The following is a 17,621-nucleotide window of genomic DNA, read 5'->3' on the forward strand; positions in this document are numbered from 1 at the left end:
TCTCTGTTTTACTTCTGCCATTGTCCTGCTGGTTAATCTCATAGATAGGGAGATATTATTCATAGTTCACAAATGTGTGTTGTTCCTGAGAAAGCTTTATGAGATTTGGATCTTTGTAAACTAAAAATAGTAACCACCTGGCCTCAATATGCTGTCCAGAGGGGCATACTGTGTGCATAAAAGCATGAGCCGCTGAGATCTAAATCTGCTTCATTGGTAAAATGAACCAAGTTATGTGCGTTCAGCTTCCAAGATGCCAGCCTCACATGGCAGCAGAGCTGAGAAGGCCCAGCTTTGTGGTTTTGATGCTCTTAGGAAAGGAGAGGAGAGAAGACAGGAAGGAGGCATCTTTTATATTTTTATGGAGTGTCACAGAGATAATTAGTGATAGAACAGAACTCAGTGGTTTGGAAGAAAATGCCCTGAAAGCTACAAGTCATCATCAGGGTGACAGTCGGTTTAGTAAACTAGCCGTCCGGATCCCAGCAGAGTTTTCTTTCCCTTTTATTTGTGCCCCACTTAGTTGATTCCCATGCCTTTTCCTTTTCAGAGTGTTGTCCGCTGCCTGTGGCACCCAAAGCTGAACCAGATCATGGTGGGGACTGGAAACGGGTTGGCTAAAGTCTACTATGACCCCAACAAGAGCCAGAGGTATTTCATAAGTGTTGCCTGTTTGAGATGGATGACAACAACTGGGGGGAGGGCTTTTTTTTACCCCTGCTTTTATTTATTTCCCTCTTTGATGGGGATCCACCCTTTTAGAAAATGCAGCTGGCCCAGAGTAAAGCCTCAAACTCCTCATATTGTGCTTTAAGGAGGATTTAGATAGCTCCTTGATCCATACAGAATTCAAAGTGAAAGTTTCCTGGGGATTTGCAGTTCTTTAGCTGAAATGTTGAGTGCAAGGGGGGGAAAGGCCTGCCCACTCTGCATACCACCCTGGACAGTGGCATTAACAGTGATGCATGTAAGGGATTAACAGAGCAGGGAACGAACCACTCACAGGAAATGGAACTGGCTTGTCCGTTTTGTTCCCTTTCTGTTTGGGCTTTTCTCAGGTACCGTTTGGATGTTTGGCGGAGTTGTTCTCTGCCAGCAGAGAAGGACAGCACAGAGAGTTTCCCCTTCTACCCCACATCTGCCCAATTGCCAGATTTAAGCATACCAGTGTGTTTCAAGGATCCAAAAACCTCCCTGGAGGCTCAGTCAGTCCCTCAGTTATTTCTCTTTTCCTTGGGCACAAAGGTAAACATGTGTCACCATCCAGAAGAGATGGTCTGTTTATCTCTATTAAGATAAAGTAAGTGATTGGCTGTTTCTTTAGAGTAAGCCTTGGCTATCTAGTACAAAATTCCACATGCTAAATTTACTGGGTTCCCCCATAAACCTGTTGTTAGGTCCCACATTCTTCTGGGGGGAAAGGAAGCCTGTCCTCTATTAGTGAATATTTATTGACTATAGTCTGGCTCTGAATAGAAACAGACAGTCCTGTTTCCTTCAGAATTTTCTGGAATTGGAACCTTTGCCTTATAAAATAAAATTATATATTGTGGTCTTTAAGAACAAATAGGATTTTGTTTGTTATTTAATAAAGAAATTAAAAATACTAATGCAATTAGGATGAAAGGAAGGAGTCCATTTTACTTGAGAAAATGATGAACCCCATTTGGTAGCACCCTTTAGAAGGTGCTATCTTTGGACTCTTTTAAGAAATTTCCTTATTTGTATTTGTCTCTCCTGAAAGGGATACTCATTATTGCTAAGGAGAGTGAAACATTCTAAGCACACTTTTGGTTAATCTCACACATTCTTGGGCTGTAGCCCCTTGGCAGTCCTGCCAAGCTGACTTGGATCCAGACCCTTGTACTCTTGTATTTGAGATGTGGACAAATGCCACTTGGGCTGTAGACCACCCAGGTTGCTTTCATCTGAACCATAAACTAAAATTTGAACCCTGTGACCTTTAGGGTGAAAAGGTTGATTAATGTTATTAATATCTCTTTAAGATCTTAATTTTAGGTTATTTCTATAGATTTTTTAAGCTAGCCTTTTGTTTTCCAGTTACCTTTCTAACCCTCTCACACAGTAGTAACCACTGATGCACAGACTTGCCTTCCCATATGTTTAATCTCTTATCACCAAGGGCTCCATCTGTTGCCAGTCCTTAGAAAGTCAAGGACTTGGTGAGTTGGTGTGTACAGAGTGTGTTCCTGAAAAGTGTCTAATGCTTTTGACGTAGACTTTCTGTTTCTAAGACCAAATAAAGGAAGTAATTTGCTTTAACTCCTCTCAGGGGAGCAAAATTATGTGTAGTTAAAACCCAGCGGAAGGCGAAGCAAGCGGAGACTCTAACCCAAGACTACATCATCACCCGTAAGTTGTTAGCATGGTCTCTCTGTCATGTATCTGTCTTCTATTCTAGTTTGCTGTTTGTCTCGTGGCTTTAGAGACAGAAAAAGCCTTCCAAGTTCAGGCATATATTAAAAAATACCCTATTCCTGTGTTTAGGACGGGAGTCATGTAAGAGCTAACTCCTTCAGCTTCTGTGACTCATCACAGAGACAGGGTTACTTCATGTAACTTTTAACCCCAAAAGGAAGAGCCTAAATTCTGTGACCCTGTGACAGATTGATCCAGAGACCTTCAGATACAAAATGAACTACCTGAGGTACAATCAGAAATCTTATCAGGACAGAGCAGCGTCTCTCAGGTTTGTCACACAACTTTGTTAATCTGATAGATTTTTGTTTCCCAGAGTCACAGTCTCAGACCAGCCACAGGTAGCAGCTAGAAAGCTCTCAGATGCAGTAGCAATTGCCATTAGCAGGTGTCCCTGTGGACTTTCTCAGTGGCTCAGTCTCAAGCCCAGGGGGCGCTGCACTGCTGGGTTTTCTCCCTGGTGGGGGGTCTTGAATAAAACCAAGTCCCTTGGAGCTGGTGATGAGTAAAAAGATCCCATGGCATTTTTTTTTTTGCAAGAGTAGAAGTGTTAAAGTCAGTGTCAGAAGCAGTCTAGCTCATGTAATTACACGCAGCCTACTTAAATTCCTGCAGTCGTTTGAAGTGAAAAGCTATTTTTCCCTCTCCTAAAAATATATTGTGTCATGTTGCCCAACAGAGTGATGGGGGGCTGTGTTTCTCAGCTCCCCTAACTCAAGGCAGGCATATTTACTGGTGAGTGATATGGTTCTGGCCCAGGCTGGCAGTGTGCATTGAGGATGGCAGGTACTAGAAGTGTTTTTCAGGTGTTATAGCCATTTCTGCCATTCACATCATAAATTTCCTTTAAACCCTTATTATTTCATTAATTCTCCCCCAGTTTTCTCTTTTAAAGGAGTTTTAATTTGCACGTAAACATTCAAAGACATTATTCTGGTACTTTTTGTGGTCATAAATAGATATTTAATTCTTTCCCCAGTAGTCTTCCCCCTCTACACCAGAATATGACACTGTTTCCCTTATAAATTTGTATTTTCTTTTATATTCTGAAATTTAATTCTGACATTGAGTGAACAACCAAGAGCAACTGGACAGATGTTACTCTCTGATTTTTATTCTTTTGTTGACCACACTGAAGAAGGAATAAGTCCCTGTCAAGTCACCACGTCAGGAGATTCAGTCACCTCTGTGCATTCAAGACAGCCTCTATCCCAGTTTCTGTGGGATAAGTGTCCCTCCCTTCTGGTTGCTCAGTGTTCTCAGCCATTCCTGAGAGGTGTGAAGTGATTCCAGTGTTTATGAGGCCTCTGAGGAGACTTCAAGGCTGACAGGCAAGCTGTTGACATTATTCACATTTGGGTCCTGTAAGAAAAAATGTAAGAGGCAGTCCCATTAAGTGTTTCTTGTCAAAACCACAGAAGTTAAGTTTAACTGCTGCCCATGATCTGGTAGATGGGGAGCCTCATCAGTGTTTCCGTGACAGTATTTGACAGTATTTCCTGAGCGCCATTAGTTGCCAGGAGAGGTGAACAATGTGTCTGGTCTCAAACTAAATTGGCTAATTGGTTGCAGTAAGACTGTCTTTTATTATTAGGTGAAGGCCGTCATTATGACTTCCATTTCATCTACATTTAGTCATGCTCTAGCTATGTTTTTGGATGGAAGGGTTATTATCATAATGAAATTTTTCAACTGTGACTTCCCCTAGCTCATGCCTTGCCTATGTTCCGTGAACCTCGCCAACGGAGTACAAGGAAACAGCTGGAGAAGGACAGACTGGATCCCCTGAAGTCTCACAAACCCGAGCCTCCTGTCGCAGGCCCAGGTGACTGATCTAGCTAGTGACCCACAGAGGGGGTTATTGAGGGCCAGGGTGGGGTAATCGAGACAGAGCTTAGAAGATCTTTTGGGCCTGGATACCCATCTTCAGAGATTTTTACTAAATAGGATTTTTCAAACACCATCTTTTAGCCTCAGAACTTTTTGCTTAACGAACTGATGCAGAAGCCCAGTGCATAAAACTGATGCAGATGGAGCTGCCGTGCTGAAGCGGAGAGGACGCCCAGAGCCCTTTCTTCTCGGTCTCCAAGTCCTTTAGGTGACCTCACTGGAGCTCTGGGGCTCCTTGGATCTCAGTGTTTAAATCACTGCTCTCCATACTGGCTTAAAATTCAACATTGAACACTTTGGCCGAAATTTAGGCTGGATTAGATTTCACAAAAGGCGGAAAGGGACCATCATTAGTTCTGCGTTATTAAAATAGAGCTGCCCATTTCCCTAGAAGATGAATAAAAATCCTTAGAGTTTCTAAGAAAGTAAGACCAGAAGAAAGCAAGGCAGCATTGGCCATCATATAGCCGTAGCTTTACTAGAATCCCTTTTTCTGTTTTCACCTGCATAGTTTCCATTTGTTCTAGGTTCATAAGCTTATATCACTTTTGACGTGTTTATTCATCTGAACCTGACTTCTGGACCTCTATCTCTTTGGCTCTCCCCTTTAGCATTGAAAAAAATCTCATATACCAGTCTCAGTTTTTTCCCCATTTTCTCTGCCGTCGTCCTATAATCAGAATTCCTGTATAATATTCTTGCCTGGATTATTAAAAAGCCCTTGTAACTAGGCACTCTCTCAACTCACTCTCTCTCCTCACTACTACCTTCATTCACCTTACAGCTTTTATTCCCGATTCCTGTAGCTTTCATATTGCTGCTGCCCCCACATCTTCAGAAGCTGTGCACTGTCCAGTCACATGCCCAGAGATTCAGAGTTCTCTACAGTCTGACTCAGCCATGTTTGAGCTTTACACCTCACCTCTCTCCTACTCTAATCTTCTGATATGACTGTTGGTTCATTCCTGCCCCCAAATGCCCGTTGAACTTCCCTCTTTCTATACTTTTGTATTTAAACTATTCAGTTCGTTGAAAATAACCTTCTCTGTCTTCTGACTTCTCCCAAATTGGATGTATTTCTTCCTACAGATCCCTTCCCGCATCAGCCTCATGAGCTCTTCTTCTAATTGCTACTGATATAATAGTCACTGGCCGTACAAATTCTCTGGCAATTATTTCCTGCCTGATAAAATTAATCTTTTAGTGCTACTTGACTTTTCATGTGGTGTTTTTTTTTTTTTCTCTTTATAACCTCCTTGAAAAGTCATATATCTTTTGAACACTGGGAACCAGGCTAGCAGCTGAGGGTCCAGTGGGGAACAAATTCCTGCCCAGGTGGAGCTTCCTGTCAAGAGCCATTACATATAGTAAAATAATGTCAATCAGTCTATTCATCTTACTTGTTTTCTTTCCTATAAGGTCCTTGGAAGATGGCAAGCCCTAAGATATTCTTGTTTAAAACTGAAATAGCATCTAATGATTATTGGTTATTTTTATTAATTGAATTTCATGTATTCATGCCTGAAGAATTTTTTAAGGCATACACATGGCAAACTATTTGTATTTCTTCCTACAGTGCTGTCATTGTATAAATTAGGCAACTAAAGCATAATAAAAACACGTCTGTATTTTAAAATATCATGGGGAAGTTTAGGTTTGGTGATGTTCCACTTCGGTTGTGATTACCTTAAATGAAAGCAGAAGGGACGATACTCAAGCACTCTTGAGTATTCTTCAAACCAAAGTCTGTAGAAGTCCCAGAATGCTCAAAACCCTGATTCTTCACGGAATGACAAAAATCAAGTCAATCTGAATCCCTGACCCTACCCTGTCATTCATTTAACCTGTAGCCTGGGCACCCAGCAGTGAAGGATTTTCAACCTTGTCAGATAAGCCCAACTGTATGCTCACTCTGTTCCTGATTTGTTTTTTTCCCTTTGGAACAGGTCGTGGTGGCCGGGTTGGAACCCATGGAGGCACTCTGTCTTCATACATTGTGAAGAACATTGCTTTGGACAAAACCGACGACAGCAATCCCCGGGAAGCCATTTTGCGGCATGCCAAGGCAGCCGAGGACAACCCATACTGGGTTTCTCCAGCATACTCCAAGTAAGGAACCAGCCTTTTAAAATAGAACATTTCTTATTTAACAAATTGGGTAGAACATAGCAATGGCTGCTTTGGGGTTCTAACTTTTCCCTTTCTTTTTTATTCTTAAGCATGAGAAATAGGCCAGGTACTAATGGTCCAGAAACATAGGCATTTGTTTATATCTGAGGACTCTAAAATTCTAAATTTTTAAACTAGGCCACTTCCATCAGAGTTATACTGGTATTCTTACCTGGAAAATTCCATGGACAGAGGAGCCTAGCAGGCTTCAGTCCATGAGGTCACAAGAGTCAGACATGACTGAGTACTCACACAAACCCATTATGGAGGTTCCCTGGTGGCTCAGTGGTATAGAATCCACCTGCCAGTGTAGGAGACGTGGGTTTGATCCCTGGTGGAGATGATCTCCTGGAGGAGGAAATGGCAATCCACTCCAGTATTCTTGCCTGGGAAATCCCATGGACAGAGGAGCCTGGTGGGCTACAGCCCATGGGGTTGCAAGAGAGTCAGACACAACTTAGCAACTAAAACAACAACAAACCAGTTATGTGAAAGTCATTCTACCTGTGATTAAAAAAAGAAAGGAAGAAAGAGAAAGAAAATCACTGCCTCTATGCATTATCTTAGTTGTGAAAGTGGCTTAGTCGTGTCCGACTCTTTGCCACCCTATGTATATACAGTCCCTGAAATTCTCCAGGCCAGAATACTGAAGTGGGTAGCCGTTCCCTTCTCCAAGGAATCTTCCCAACCCAGGGATTGAATCCAGGTCTCTCGCATTGTGGGTGGATTCTTTACCAGCTGAACCACCGGGGAAGCCCAAGAATACTGGAGTGGGTAGCCTATCCCTTCTGCAGGGGATCTTCCCAACCTAGGAATTGAACCAGGGTCTCTTGCATTGCAGGCAGATTCTTTATCAGCTGAGCTATAGTTAGGGTTAAAAACAGGAGAAGGAAATAGCTACCCACTCCAGTATTCTTGCCGGGGAAATCCCACGGATAGAGGAGCCTGGCATGCTGCAGTCCCTGGGATCTTAAAGAGTTGGACACAACTCAGTGACTGAACAACAACAAAAAGCAAATGAAGAGGAACAGTTTGTAGGATCCATTATTGAGGATTAACTTTTATTTGTAGAGCTGGTTTGTAAGTAATACTTAACACAGGCAGAGTAGAGCCTACCAGCTCAGATTCCCTCAGTTAGCTTAACATGGGTGAACTTGTAGTGGTTAGACTTACAGAAAAGTCATAAGAACAGTACAGAGAGTTTATATATACTTTTCACCCAACTTGCCCTGATGTTAACATTTTACATGGCCATAGTACATATGGTAGATTTAGTCCTAATTTTTTAAAGGAATCTCCATAAATAGTCTTTTGAGCTTTGCTTTTTTTTTTTCCTCTTAACAGTATGACGTGGAAATCACTGTCCATCAAGTCATAGAGTTCATTCTTCTTCTTTTTCACAGCTGTGTAGTGATCCACTATGTGGCTATACAGTGGTTTATTCCACTGCTCTCTTGTGTATGCGTATTTAGATTGCTCCCAGTATTTTGCAATTACTAACATAGTGAATAAATTTGTGTATGTGTATTTTTGTATTGTTGGAAGTAAATCAGCTTTTTTGTTGATATTTTTACATATTTCTAAAGTTTTCTCTTCGGTTATGAGAAAGCTGATATTTATATGCTGGAAAAAATCCTTTATAAACCAACTCAACTTACATGTTATACTGATATTGATCCCCTATATGCTGATCATTATGAGCTATTGATACTTTGCCTAAAAGTAAAACACACTGTCTTAGCTTGGGTTCCTTAGAAGCAGACCTTGAGATAAAGACCCTTATGAAGATGATTGAAGCCAAGAAAGAGTACAACATTAAACAGAGTTCCAAGAAGTGTCATTTTCTTTAGTATCCCACAGGGTGACCCTGGAGACCCTGGTCAGGGGCACAGTAACTGGAGTGCTTCACTCCAGCATCCATTAGTATTAGTGATGGCTGGAGATGGAACTGGGGGAGACACTTAAGGTACTTACAACTCTCTGGGGCTCCAGCAACCTGGGGACAGTCCTCTGACAAAGAGAGAGATGAGTGCTACTGCTGTGAGTGAAAGCACCCTGCAGAAAAATGATAAAGCGATTTGAGGGACCCTGGCGGGGAGCGTCATATCCTCTACTATATGTGTTGTAGCAGAGCCGACTCTACTGTATGACATCAGTGGTGGATGTTCGCAACATGTATGAATAACCAGACAACACAGATGGAACATCTCTGAACGGTTAGTTGGATAATATCACAACAGCTAAGAGGGTCATATCAAGGCTGGCCAGCTAAATAGTTTGCATTTAGCCTTCATTTGTATCAAATCTGTGTGCTATAAGCTAATACGTGTCAACACATCCTTGGCGCTCAGATATGTTTGTGGGCTTATGGATTATGCCTCTGTTGACACTTCTGTTTCTAATGGAATAGTTATTTTCTATTACCATTAGGGATTTTTTATACTTCAAAAATTTGTTTAGAAGCATACCAAAAATTATCTGAGGAAAGAAGAGTAAACAGAGCCATAGTTTAAAATTTGCCAAACAGTGAAGTATCATTTTGATAGTGAACTGCTCCAAACAGATGTACATACGTTTGTACACAGAGGAGATTATTGCAGTGTCTGCACAAATATTGAAAAAATGTCATTTGCTGATTAATGATTGATATCAGCAACATGAGCTTCCCAGGTGGTGCTAGTGGTAAAGAACCCACCTGGCCAGTGCAGGAGACGTAAGAGTTGTGGACTTGATCCCTGGGTTGGGAAGATGCCCTGAAGGAGGGCATGGCAACCCACTCCAGTTTCTTGCCTGGAGAATCCCATGGACTGAGCCTGGTGGTCTACAGTCCATAGGTTGGACAAAGAATTGGACATAACTGAAGCAACTTAGCACGCATGTGTGTGTTAAAATCTTCTTTTTTTTTTCCTGTGAACTTTCTGTTTATGTCTTTTGCCCTTTTGTCTATTTGTCTTTATATTATGGAGCTTAATCCTCTGTGTGTCATGTATTGCAAGTATTTCTACTAGTCAGTTGTCTTTATTTTTACTTTGTTTATGACATTTTTCCCCCAAGTGAAAAAAATTATTAGATGTGGACAGATTTAGAGGGGTTTGTTGTTGTTGTTGTTTAGTTGCTAAGTCATGCTTGACTTTTTGGCGACCCCCATGGATTGTAGCCCACCAGGCTCCTCTGTCTATGGGATTTCCCAGGCAAGAATATTGGATTGGGTTGCCCTTTCCTTCTCCAAGGTATCTTCCTGACCCAGGGATCAAACCCAGGTCTCCTCCATTGGTAGGCAGATTCTTTACCACTGAGTCACCTGGGAAGCCCCTTAAAAATTACATCACACGCAAGTAATTTCCAACATTTGTACTTGCTATTTCTTTATCTTATCTAATTGTACTGACTAGTACTGCCAGAACAGTATTAAATAATAAAAGCAATAGTGCACATCCTTTTCTTAAAACATGTAATTACCCTTTTTGTAGATGAAAAAAAGTCAAATATCAGCAATTTCATATTGTTCAATTTAATGGTATCTCTCCACAAAGCATGACAACTTTTGAAAATACCCACATGCAAGATGTTAAAGATGATTCAACAAAGGTTTATGGAACACCTACAATGTGTCAGATGTTGTTCTAAGTTGTGGTTTATGGAGCTTATATTCTGGTAGACAGAGACAGACAATAAATAAATCCATAAATGTTAGATGGTAGCAAGTGCAATGAAGAAAAATAAAATAGGAACAAAGGAGCATAGAGTAATCAGGGAGAGAGAGGGGCACTATTTTCAGATAACGACGATCAGGATAGAACCTCTGCTAAAGTGGTCTTGGACTTGAGTGGAGTGAGGGAGTGAGCCATGCAGGTATCCAAGGGAAGAGCATCCTAGGCGAAGAAAGCACTGTGCAGAGACGAGAGGCATGTTGCTCTGAAATAGATGCTGCGTTCTGTTGAATTCCTTTGTCGTGTCTCTATGAATGTCTACTTTTTGTGTTTTTGTTTCGGTGGGAGGTTTTTTTGGCCACACTGTGTGTGGTTTGTGGCATCTTAGTTCCCCAACCAGGGGACCAGAGATGGAACCCATGACTTCTGCAGTGGAAGCTCAGAGTCCTAACCACAGGACTACCCTGTGTACTTCTGCTTTGATCAATGAATATGATTAATCATATTATAAAATTCCTAATAGTGAATCATCCTAGCATCTGTGATATGACCCTCGCATGCTTGTGGTTTGTTCTTTGTCAGGTGGTAGGCTGCCTTCATAAAAACTTCATGTGCTTTCCTTTTCTGTATATACTCTTGAACTGCCTTGTGTACCATTAAATCTACTTGTAAAAATCGGATAGATGGTGAAACTGTTGAAGTCAGGTGCTTTTGTGGAGGAGAGGGTGAGTAGTAATTCCTTAGTCTTTCTCTTGCTTGTCTATCCCCTCATGGGAAGTAGACTCTTTGGATTTTCTGACTTTTCTGAGTCTGCTTGGTAATTAATATTTTCTTGGAAAAAAAATTTGTCCACATTTTCAACTTTCTGTAAATAGAGTTAATTGAAGCAGAAATTGATTTTGTTCATTGATTACTCTTACCTAATGGCATTTTCCTGCATCATAGGCGGTTTAGTGTTATTTACAATTGAATAATATGCTAGTCTCATAGCAGTTCTGCAAAATGGGTTGAATAGATACTGTCATATCCTTACCTTACATGTGAGGAGACAATTTACAGTTGAAACTAGAATTAGACTTCATTTCTCTTAATCCCTTGTAGGGCTTCCTTTGTAGCTCAGTTGGTAGAGAATCTGCCTGCAATGAGGGAGACCTGGGTTTGATCCCTGGGTTGGGAAGATCCCCTGGAGAAGGGAAAGGCTACCCACTCCAGTATTCTGGCCTGGAGAATTCCATGGACATGTATAGTCCATGGGGTCGCAAAGAGTCGGACACAACTGAGTGACTTTCACTTTCCCTTTCTCTTGATCCCTAATTAATGAGCTCTTCAGAGGTCTGTGGTCTCTCTCAATATACACCTTCCTGCTGCTGCGTTTTGCTCCCATCTCTTTCCTTCCATTCAGTTTTGTCACTTTACGTTTATTGCATGCTAAGTTCATGGTGCTGTCTGTGGCATGTGATTTGTTAGCCTGAATTGCAGTGCAATTTCTCCTGTGTTCACCTGCTAGAGTATACTGTTTTACTGCCAAATAGCAGAGTGTTTGAAAGGAAGCTAATATTTAAAAGCATCTTTTCATAAAGGTCACTGTAATTGAGAATGTGTGTCTGGTTGTTCTTCTTCACTGCAATTGACTTGTGTCAGTGATGAAGTGATGAAGTGAAAATTTACTGTATCTTGCATTATCCCAGAAGAACACAATTATTGACAGATATTACACAAATCTGCCTGCTTGCAGATGACATATACTCACCTTTTCTCTCCAGTTATAAGAACAAAGAGTCTTTGAACCCTTTACCTTTATTTTTGAGTACTGAAGTTTCATTCCTGGCACTCACAATCTAATAGCCCTGAAAGTTTTAAAACACAGCAGGATCACAGAGGACTCTGGTTTAGCTACACAGGGGCAGATTCAATTACAGTTTCTTGTCAAAAGATGTTGCTGTAGCGAGGGGAGGGGAGCTGACTGGGGAGGGGGCAGGATAAAGATCCAGAATGCTATTAGCTTACACATCCCCACGGATAGTTGTGTGTGGGAGCCTGAACCCTGGCCGGTAGCCTGACAGCCTGACAGCTCTGTCAGCCATGGTCACTTTTCTTGCCAGTTAAGCTGCCGTTATTGCTGGTTCAGTCAATTTAATTTTCAGTGTGCATGTCTCATGTGATGCAGGATACATGGATGTGTGTGTGAGCATTAAAATATCATTGCCATCTACAAAGGACCCACTGAAGTCATGTTGAGTTACTAGGCAATATTTCAAGAGGTCAGTCTTTGAGTGAGTAAAGATTTGTGTCAGGAAGAGACATAAACCCACAGAGAGAAGTATAACTTTTTTTCCCCTGAGTTCTGGTTGCCTGACTGATATCACTGACCACTATATTCCTATGGAAAGGCCAGTGTTTCTCAAAGTGATTTTGTGGACTGTCTATGTCAGAGCCGAGGGTGGGAGTGGGAAGGTTAATAATGCAGATTTCTAGACTTCACCCCAACTCAATTAGACTGAGAGATTGGGGCTGGGAATCTGCATCTTAAGAATTTCTCCAGGTGATTATTTTGCACACTAAAATCTGGTAATAATTTTTAAAAGTAATTATGTAAAATAAACCACAAGTTATTCACCTTCTAAAACTTCAAATGTATGAAATAGATTATTTTGATTCTAGAAATTCATACTGAAGACAAGTTATTTACATAGAAGAGCATTTCCCCCAGGTTTTTTTTTTTTTAATAGTAAGCTGCTGTGTTGTATTTAATATGTAAATTATTTTATCAGATACATTCTACATACAACTTTTGAAAATATAAATTGGGGAATAAAGGGTGTGGTAATAATGACACTGCTGTTATACTTACACCATGCCAGTCATGTTTAAAATTTATGTATATATATTATTCTTTTAATGCTCACAGCAATCCTATGAGGAAGGGGTATTATTTTTCCAGTTTTGCATATGAGGAAACATATAACTTGACCAAAGCGATACAGGTAGCAAGAGGCCAAATTGGTATTTGAACACAGGTGGTCTGGCTCCAAAGCCAAGCTTCCACTTTTGAGTACTACAGCATGCTGTTTCTCATCACAAAGCAACTGATAGTAGTTATTGGAAAAGTTGAATAATAGTGAAGCCAAAAAGATTACTGTGTGTGCCAGCATGGCACAGTGGAAGAATGCTAGACTAGGAATCAGAAGTCCTGGGGTTTCGTTCCTGCTCACTTACCTTCATGAGACTCTTTCCCCATGTATGAAGTAAGAGATTAGGCTACACTAATGCCCAGCTTTCATGCATGTTTTCAAATAGAAATTGTGGCACGCCGTTGCTGCTGCTACTGCTGCTGCTAAGTCACTTCAGTCGTGTCCAACTCTATGTGACCCCATAGACGGCAGCCCACCAGGCTCCGCCGTCCCTGGGATTCTCCAGGCAAGAATACTGGAGAGGATTGCCATTTCCTTGTCCAGTGCATGAAAGGGAAAAGGGAAAGTGAAGTCGCTCAGTCGTGTCCGGCTCTTTGCGACCCCATGGACTGTAGCCTACCAGGCTCCTCCGTCCATGGGATTTTCCAGGCAAGAGTACTGGAGTGGGGTGCCATTGCCTTCTCCGGGCACACTGTTACATACGTTTTATAAACATGAGCTTAGGGAGGGCATTGATGTTACCCGGGCTGCCTCAGGACTGTGTGCTCTTCAAAGATTCAATCATTCTAACTTGTTTCCCCACTCATTGATAGTGGTTTTAGAAGGTTCTTTTTGTTTTGTCCTCTGTTTTTTCCCCCAGTTTCCACAGGTTTCATGTATGTCCCTTTTCCCACTCACCCAGGCTTAGAACTCTCACACAAGCGTTATGAGTTAGTATATCCTATTTAATGAGTCTGAGATATGTTTAGGTATTTTCCAAAATATTCTATCTTCATTTCCTGAAAAAAATAGAACATTCTTTTTCTTGTTGCCTCTCATCTTCTTATGCATCCCTGATGTTATTACCTCGCTGTATACCTTAAACAACATTTGTTAATCAACTATGCTCCAATATAAAATAAAAATTTTTAATAAATAATAAAAATTATCTTTGCTTAGCTCTTCACCAAAAAGAAGGGACCATTTCAAGTGGAATCTTTTGGTCAAGCCTTTATTTAATCTTCATAATTCTGCAATTGTGATGACTGGGTCAGAGTTCATCTGTACTGTATTCATTCTAACAGGGTTAACAAGTGTGTCAGATTGTCAAGTCATGGCTATAACTGACTTTGGCTTTGAGGTTTTTCCTTCATAATAAACAATGGGCCCTGAGCCAAAAAAGCTTGTGGTTTACAGTCACATACTGATGACTAAATATTACAAATGATTTCCCCTCATACTCATTCTATTACCCTGGAGCTCGCTTTATGCTTTTTGAATGAATCATATCAGGAGAATATCCATAACTAAAAAGAATTTGACCTGTCAACTTCCCATTGCAGCCAGAGACACTTTGAGACTTCTCTCTGGCCTGAGCACTCAAGGAGGAGTGTAGAATGCCTAGGTTCGAGTTTAGTCAGAAGAGAAGAGACAGCCTTTGAATCTTTGAAAGGACACTTTGAATCTCTTACATAAACACTGTATCCAAAAAAAATGCCCTTTTGGAAGATTACAGGGAGAATTTTTATTCATTACTGACTGTTCTATGCAAAATTCCTCTGAATGGAAACAGTGAAGATGCTTTGAGAAGCAATGCTTCAGGTGTGGCCCCAAGTTGGAGGCTAAGGTTTTTCTAAGGTGCCTCCTCTTTATCCCAGGAAGGGGGTTTGTTCTTCCTCATTCCCAAAGTGGAAATGAGGTAGGACTCAGATTCTGTTGGGCTTCTGTCATTGTTCTATGCACACTATTGCTGGAAGAAGACTCACTTTGTACAAATAACTTTGAGAATTCAGTTTAAAAAATGTTCCAAGAGGAACATTAATCAGCAAGAAGTTTCATCTATTCAGAATTTATAGATTTGAGAAAGACATTTGCTTAAGCTTTTATATTTACTTCATGAAATATTAACTATTAGCAAGTGCAGAATGTTACTGAAGCTAAAACAAAGCAAAAAACCCATCACCCCTCCTCTGATTAGTTTATTTAACTGTTAGCGGTAATAACTATATTGCTGTCTAATCTGCTCTCCTTTTCTTGGTAACTCTAATAAACAAGATGACACATATAGTCAAGTGAAAAATGTTTACTATTTGCCAAATGAGTTAATCACACTGGAAAATAAAATTTTCACATCATCCTTCTGTAAGTTTATTTTCAGTTAACACTTAGAAAAAATGGGTAAGTATGGATAGTAAACCAGTGAAACAAAGAGTCTGGATAAAGTTGGACACTTCACTACGTCCTAGTGAGGCTTATTAGCTCATCCCCCCTCACCTGTTGAGCATGTATGATGCTTGGGCTTAATGGAATGTTCCCCTTACTTCCTTTTTCTTCAGATCAGTCATTTTATAGGATTTTGTTTGGGGCTCCTGAGGTAAATCTGCTATGAGACTATAAGTTTGAGTTGACCTCTCTCTTGAGAATTCTAGAGGAGCTGATTAAAGAGAAGATGGGAAATGGGTGGTTATAAAATGCCTTCTTGAAGCAGTAGAATATATTTCTTGTATGTTTTTTATTTATATGTGCATTTCCCTAGTTGCTGCCATGTCTTCAGTGCCTCTTTGGTTTAGTTTTTCTGCTTTTTCCTCATGGAAGCACCCAAAAGAGTCTGTGTTAAGACCAGTGTATGAATTCCGTTTCTTCAAGCTGTCCAGAAAGGAATCCATTTTATGTGGCCGGTGACAAGGTTAAAAGGGCCTTAGAGGGTTTCTTGTTGTTTGTGTGTTGGTTTCCTATTGGTTTTAAAAGTAGGAATTTCTGGACCAGCTTTTAAGTATTTTCAAAACATTTTATCTTTTTGCTTGTGTCATTTTGCTCTTGCTTGACACTCTTGATTTATTTTTATAGATGTTTTCTATGCCACGGGCAAATTAAATTAGGCCACCCCCAGGGAAGAAATCTGGTTATGTTCCTAACTCTGCTGGAAGTTGCCTAATCATCTCTGTTCTTCATTGTCTTGAAAAGTGACTAAAGAAGTCTGTTTTAAATGCCCTAAATTATCCTGAATTGATTTTTTTTTTTTTTTGGTCTTCCCTTTGTATGTATTTCCAAAAAATCTCAAAAGAAAAGCTGCTAGAAATAAATTTAAAGATAAAAATTGCTGGCAAGAAGAAATAGCTGCAAGATTTAAAGCTATAATTCTCTCATTTTGCTTCTATAAAACAGTGGCATTCCCTAGACTGGACAGATACACTCATTGCGCCAAGTCTAGTAGTATGTTTTGAAGAACCTGGTCTTTCTTCAGCAGACAACATACAGCTCTTATGGAAGGTGCTGACCTGTGTGTAAGAATGTTGGTTTTGCGGGAGCAGGATGGAGCGGCGCAAGGGAAACTTCCTTCCGTGGGCCATATCTCCCTTCACCTCCCCATCCCATATTCCTGAGAATTAGAGACTGCTCCTTAAAGGGTGGCCCTGTGAGAATGCAGCCTCAGACTTCCTTCACCGAGCCTGCTGTAGCATCACACAGGGCCAGCTTCTCTAGATGTGAGAAATACTTCCCAGCAGTTGGAGTAAACTCCTCATGTGTAGCAGCCTGTGTTAAGAGCACCAGTCCTCTGCTTTCAGAGCCTTTCTTTCCCAAGCGCAGGGAGGGAGGGAGCGGCCAGCGGTCGCTGCGCGAAGTGTACGCCACCTGCCAGTGCTGACAAGATAAGCTTAGGAAATTTTATAGCGATTGGAGATTTTTATTGGATCTAATAAAACATTTGGATCCGTGTTTTGTAATCTTTTAATTTTTTTCTAGAAATATTTATCTGTAAGCAGTCAGAAATTAGAAAACAAAGTCTGGCCTTGCACCACAGATGGTTTGAGAAGCACTGCTGCATGCATGGCCTTGGGTTGGAGGCTAAGGTTTTTCCTAAGGTGCCTCCTTTTTTCCCAGGAAGGGGGTTTGTTCTTCCTCATTGCCAAGTTCAGGAGCCTAGTCTTTTCCTTTTTTAATTTTGGTAAAATACACATAACATGTAATTGACCATCTTAACCATTTGATGGTATTCAATACATTCACATTGTTGTGCAATCAGTCCCCAGAACTCATTTCATCTTGCAGTACTAAGCTCTATAGCCACTACACAGCAACTCTTCGTTTTAATCTGTTGATATTGTCTTTTGATGTACAGTTTTTAATTTGATGCAGTCCAGTTTACCTATTTTTGCTTTTGTCTGTGTTTTTGGTGTGACATCAAAAAAATCATGGCAAAATCCAATGTCATAAAACTTTCCCCTGTGTTTTCTTCTGAGAGCTTTATCATTTTTGCTCTTAGGTTTAGGTCTTTGATTGATGCTGAGTTGATTTTTGTACATGGTATAAGGTAAGGGTCCAGTTTCATTGTATATGGATATACAGTTTTCCCAATGTTTTT

At 40.7% G+C, this 17,621-nt stretch overlaps 1 protein-coding gene across 11 annotated transcripts in view; it reads left to right on the plus strand.

The window, feature by feature from the left end:
- The window catches only part of WDR70 (WD repeat domain 70), a 320,625-nt gene that overhangs the window by 245,124 nt on the left and 57,880 nt on the right, over positions 1-17,621 (plus strand). For all 11 annotated transcript variants that reach the window (XR_014062734.1, XR_014062733.1, XR_014062731.1 and 8 more), the window contains 4 exons: positions 551-651; positions 2,294-2,373; positions 4,148-4,264; positions 6,276-6,438. Coding sequence is in view for 7 of the 11 variants with exons in the window: in XM_081522027.1 (XP_081378153.1) it covers positions 551-651; positions 2,294-2,373; positions 4,148-4,264; positions 6,276-6,438 (461 nt within the window). In the remaining 4 variants the exon portion in view is untranslated. The remainder of the gene's footprint in view (positions 1-550; positions 652-2,293; positions 2,374-4,147; positions 4,265-6,275; positions 6,439-17,621) is intronic.

The sequence above is a fragment of the Giraffa tippelskirchi genome, chromosome 8 (genome assembly GCF_054371585.1).
Source record: "Giraffa tippelskirchi isolate mGirTip1 chromosome 8, T2T-mGirTip1v1.2.pri, whole genome shotgun sequence".
Classification (NCBI taxonomy): Eukaryota; Metazoa; Chordata; class Mammalia; order Artiodactyla; family Giraffidae; genus Giraffa; species Giraffa tippelskirchi.